At 39.2% G+C, this 4613-nt stretch overlaps 1 protein-coding gene across 2 annotated transcripts; it reads left to right on the plus strand.

Annotated features, from left to right (window-relative positions):
* The first annotated feature begins 1432 nt into the window (after positions 1–1432).
* On the plus strand, positions 1433–3061 carry LOC148850255 (cytochrome P450 86B1-like). Of its 2 annotated transcripts, XM_088944321.1 has the most exons (2): positions 1433–1712; positions 1828–3061. In XM_088944321.1, exons 1-2 carry the CDS (start codon positions 1692–1694, stop codon positions 2992–2994), a joined length of 1188 nt encoding a protein of 395 aa, XP_088800447.1. In that variant the 5' UTR covers positions 1433–1691; the 3' UTR covers positions 2995–3061. The 2 variants fall into 2 exon arrangements, with proteins under 2 accessions (XP_088800447.1, XP_088800446.1); XM_088944320.1 differs by having other exon boundaries at positions 1437–3061.
* Positions 3062–4613: the final 1552 nt, after the last annotated feature.

The raw sequence follows: 4613 nt of genomic DNA on the forward strand, positions 1-4613 counted from the left end.
AAATCATTGACTCGTCTACGTCAACGACTGTTTGAAAACACTGACTGAAAGTCACCAAAAAATTACACGGCATAGCCAAATAGAGGAGAATGAGATTGGAACATATTCCAACGAAATTGGAATGAAATTTCATTGGAACAAAAGTCACATGTTCCAATGAAATTGGAGCACATCAATGTTTGAAATTAAAAAAAAAAAATCAGTTGTGTTGAATTTATTTCAAAAACTGGTTAAGTGTACGATAGGTGAAGCAGGAGCACAATATAATAAACAAGTAGTTCAACCGGTGAGGTTTGCAGTCCACTTATCCGATATAATAAAGGGATAAGTAGACCGTATTCTCCTAGGTGGAGTTAAGATTTGTAAGGGTGGATTTAACAGTTAAAACACCTATAATAAATAGGGATAAGTAGACTTTTCCCCTCAGAAATCTGAGTTTAAAGCCACTCCTAGTCTATTAGTAGCCCCTTATATCCTCTCTGTGGATTTGGCATCAATCTACAGTCAAGAAGGGTGGAGCTAAGATTTTTAGGGATAGATTGAACAATTAAAACCATGGTTTTTTAAAATTGAACCATACCGGACAATCAGACCAGAAAACCGGGAATCGATCACTGCTGAATCGGTTTTATTTTTTATCAAAACTATTGATTTTGGTTAGCAAACTGCTGAACTGACCGATTAATCATTCATATGATTTGACCGTTTTTCAAATTTTAATATATTTTTTAATTTTTTTATTTTTTATCAAAACGGACTGACCATTCGGATAACTGGACCTTAGACCGGTTTGGTTTTAAAAACCATAATTAAATCCCCTAGGGTGGAGCTAATAAATATTCTTACAACTACCAGAAATTGGCTTTAATCATCTTGGGAATGAGTGTAGACTCTACTCTCCAAATCTGAATTTATAACCACGTCCTAATCTATTAATAGCCCGCATATAAACCGACATCCTGCCCATAGAGTTAAGATTTATATGGAGCAATTTTTTCAAGGATAAAAAAAGATAGATTGGGTAGTTGGGACCTCCTTCCAACTAAATACGTACCAACATGAGAGGATATCATACAATTCATCATGAGACTGGGACCCATTATAAAAGTGGGACCTATCATTTGTGAGATGTGTAGTATTATAGATCATGTACGTAGGGTGTTGGGGAATGTATTTGGTTAGAAGGAGATGCAGACTTAGGCTTGGGGTATTTAAAAGGACAGGTGCCAAAAAGTTTTCTAAGTAGTAAAATTAAATTTGATTCAATCATGTACTTAATAATAGGTAGCTCCTACTTTTAGTTTGTTGAGATGGTAGTTGTCATTTATTAGCTGTAGATGCATTGTCATGCTCAGGATGGAGTGTGAAAGCAACGCCCAACGCCCAATGCCCAACGCCCATATATAGTAGTAATACATTTGGTTTAATTTCTCCTCAACAGAAATACAGAGGATGGAGTTGCTAAGCCAAGTTTTGCTATTCTGCGTGTTTTACTTCATTTTGACATGGTACGTGAAACACAAGAACCAACGACAGCTCGTATTGCACTGGCCTTTGATTGGAGTACTCCCGCAGTTGGTACTCAACATGCACAACATCAATGTTTGGCTGGCTGACGTTTTCGTCTCTCTTCGGACTCGCACCATTCATCTGAAAGGTCCAGTATTCTCCAAGCTTGAATATCTGGTAACATGCGATCCCGAGAACCTCAGGTACGTGCTCAAAACCAACTTCACGAATTTCCCTAAAGGCCCCGAGTTCAACGAGAAATTCGATGTTCTTGGAGATGGAATATTTAACGCTGATTTTGATTCATGGTCCACACAGAGAGAGATGGCACATTCCTGTTTCAGGTCGGCCGAGTTTCGGGCTTTCCTCGCCGACATCACCAGGAAGATAGTTCAGGACAAGCTCATTCCTCTGTTAATTCTTATGGCAAGCAAAGGGTCTTCCTTTGATCTGCAAGATGTGTTGTCTAGATTCACATTTGAGACCACCGTTGCTGCGACATACGGAAGAGATTTGGGCTATCTGTCTCCCAAATTTCCTACGAACGAATTCGTGGAAGCAGTTGACAACGCAGAGGAGGCCATACTTTATAGGTTTGCGGTGCCTGCGTTTGTATGGAAGCTGATGCGCTGGTTAAAGGTTGGCAGGGAGAAGAAATATGCGGAGGCATGGGCAACTGCAGATGCCTTCTTGGGTGAGTTCATTTCCCAGACAAGAGAAGAATTGCTTCAAGGATTGGAAACAAATACAATATTGGCCATCTACATCAAGTCTCCGAAACAAATCAGTGACAAATTCCTCAGAGATAGCATGTTGACCTTCAATCTCGCTGGACGAGATACAACCACTGTAGGCCTTAGTTGGTTCTTTTGGTTGGTTTGTAAGAACCCACATGTAGAAGCAAAGATCTTGGAAGAATTAGGGGTTGTATTCTCAGCGAAGATGAATAAAGCAGCTGCTGCTGGTGATGAAGGGAATATTCAGACAAGGGTGTGGCCATGGGTGTTTGATGAAGGTGATGTGAAAGGGTCGGTGTACCTGCATGCGGCTTTTTGTGAATCCTTGAGGTTGTATCCTCCGGTTCCATTGAATAGTAAAGGAGTTCTCAAGGAAGATACCCTCCCCGATGGCAGCGTCGTCAGGCCTGGGATGCAGATAATACTCTCCCATTACGCCGTTGGGAGGATGCCATGGATATGGGGAGACAACTGTTTGGAATTCAAGCCCGAGAGATGGATTCGTGATGATGGAACGCTAGATCTTCAACTCATGTCCAATTTATTCGCATTCAGCAATGGACCGAGAACTTGCGTAGGTAAGCAAATGGCTTTTACCCAGATGAAGTTGGCTGCTGCCACTCTGCTCTTCAATTTTCATATTGAACTAGTTGAAGGTCAATCGGTCTCCATAAAACCAAGCTTAGTTTCTCTCATGAACCCTGGGTTAATGGTCAGAGTAAAGCAAAGAGGCCGCGGGGTTCGGTAAATTTGTAGTCTTTATTAACTTACTAGTACTCTAATCGAGTATAATGAAATAAGTGCACCACTACAAATCCTACCTTAAAAATATATATATAATATATATATATATATATATATATATATGTTATTGTTATGTACGACTTAATATTTCTATATTGTTATTACAAAGCGGATTTTTGTATTTGTTTTGGTGCAGAGTATAAAAATGAAATTTAAATGTATAATCTGCCAATTACCCTTCTATGCACACGTGCCTTAGTGTGAATAGTGATTATTAATTATCTCTAATTTGTTGCTTTAAATTAGTCTGTTGAGTCAGCTTTTTTTATAATATAAAATTATAGTTTATTGCCGTGTCTGAATCTGATATATTTGTGTAAAACTTGAGGGCTCAACCCAAACCCAATCAGAGTTTCAGACATGCATGAGTTTTATGACCAGTTGAAACACTCAAAGTCCAACCCGTACAAAATAAAAGTTTGGATTTGGGTCATGCTGGGCTCACGGTTAAACCTTGTAAAAGAGCGTGGATTATTGGAATCGCTTGTAAATTTGTAATGTTAAGAAACAATATCGAGCGTATATTGGGCTCATATATTGGATTCAACCGGTGAAGTGAGGAGAAGTGGCAATTGGTCTTTGACAAGATTTCTAGCTAATAAATTGCACCGCTGGAAATCCAATTTATTCTCTCTCAAGCAGGCCGGGGGTTACTCTTAAAAAGTGTTATTAATTACGAAGCAATTCCGAACTATTTCCTCTCTATTTCATTGAACCGTATTTGAAAAAAAATAAAATAAATAAATAAATAATACCAATACTGCTCAATACGCCCCTATTAGCCTATTGGGCATATCGATATTTAGAACCTTGGACAAAGCCTATTTGACCTAAGGGATGAAGGGGTGTCTTACCATGATGAAATTGCGGCATTGATGAATCCATTTACAAGGGAGTAGGGCTGGGCTGCTCTTCAAGACCTCCTTTCAATGGCAAGGTGCCAACCAGCTTGTTGGTAAGGCTTCCTGTTGGTCGTAGCAGATACTTGGGAGTTGGGATCGAATCCCGCCTAGTCGATACTTGAAAAGGGCGTTTTTTTTTCAAATATTGAGAGGGAGGGTCAATGGGATTTTAATTCTCATTGACCAAGAATCCCATGTTTTTTTTTTTTTTGAGATTTATGTAGAGACCAGGGAAAGTTTATTTTCCTGGGTATCACTTACCCGACCCATCTCCTAGGTGGGTAAAACTTTCCCACCTAGGGGGGAAAGTTGCCAACACTTGAATGAGACAAAAATGCCCTTTTTAATAATGAATTTTTATGACTAAAATGGTCATTGCCTTATTTATATGAGAAATAAAAAAACATGGGTAAATGTACTTACCCAAATAAGTATTTCCAAACTTATCCAGGTAGCATTTACCCGAATAAGTAACTTACCAAAAAGCAAACAGGGCCAAAGTGTTTACTATTACTATCATTGCCTTAGTGGGTTCCATCCTCGAGTTCACCTCTTTGTTTGTACTTTGAAGGTGCATTACTGGTTTCCTTCCTTCCTGTGTTGAAAGGAGTACTTGGCCCTTCTCTCAATGGTTATTGATGATCCTTTGCAACCAAACCAC

The sequence above is a fragment of the Nelumbo lutea genome, chromosome 5, assembly GCF_056320005.1.
Source record: "Nelumbo lutea isolate HS-2025 chromosome 5, American lotus-T2T, whole genome shotgun sequence".
NCBI lineage: Eukaryota > Viridiplantae > Streptophyta > Magnoliopsida > Proteales > Nelumbonaceae > Nelumbo > Nelumbo lutea.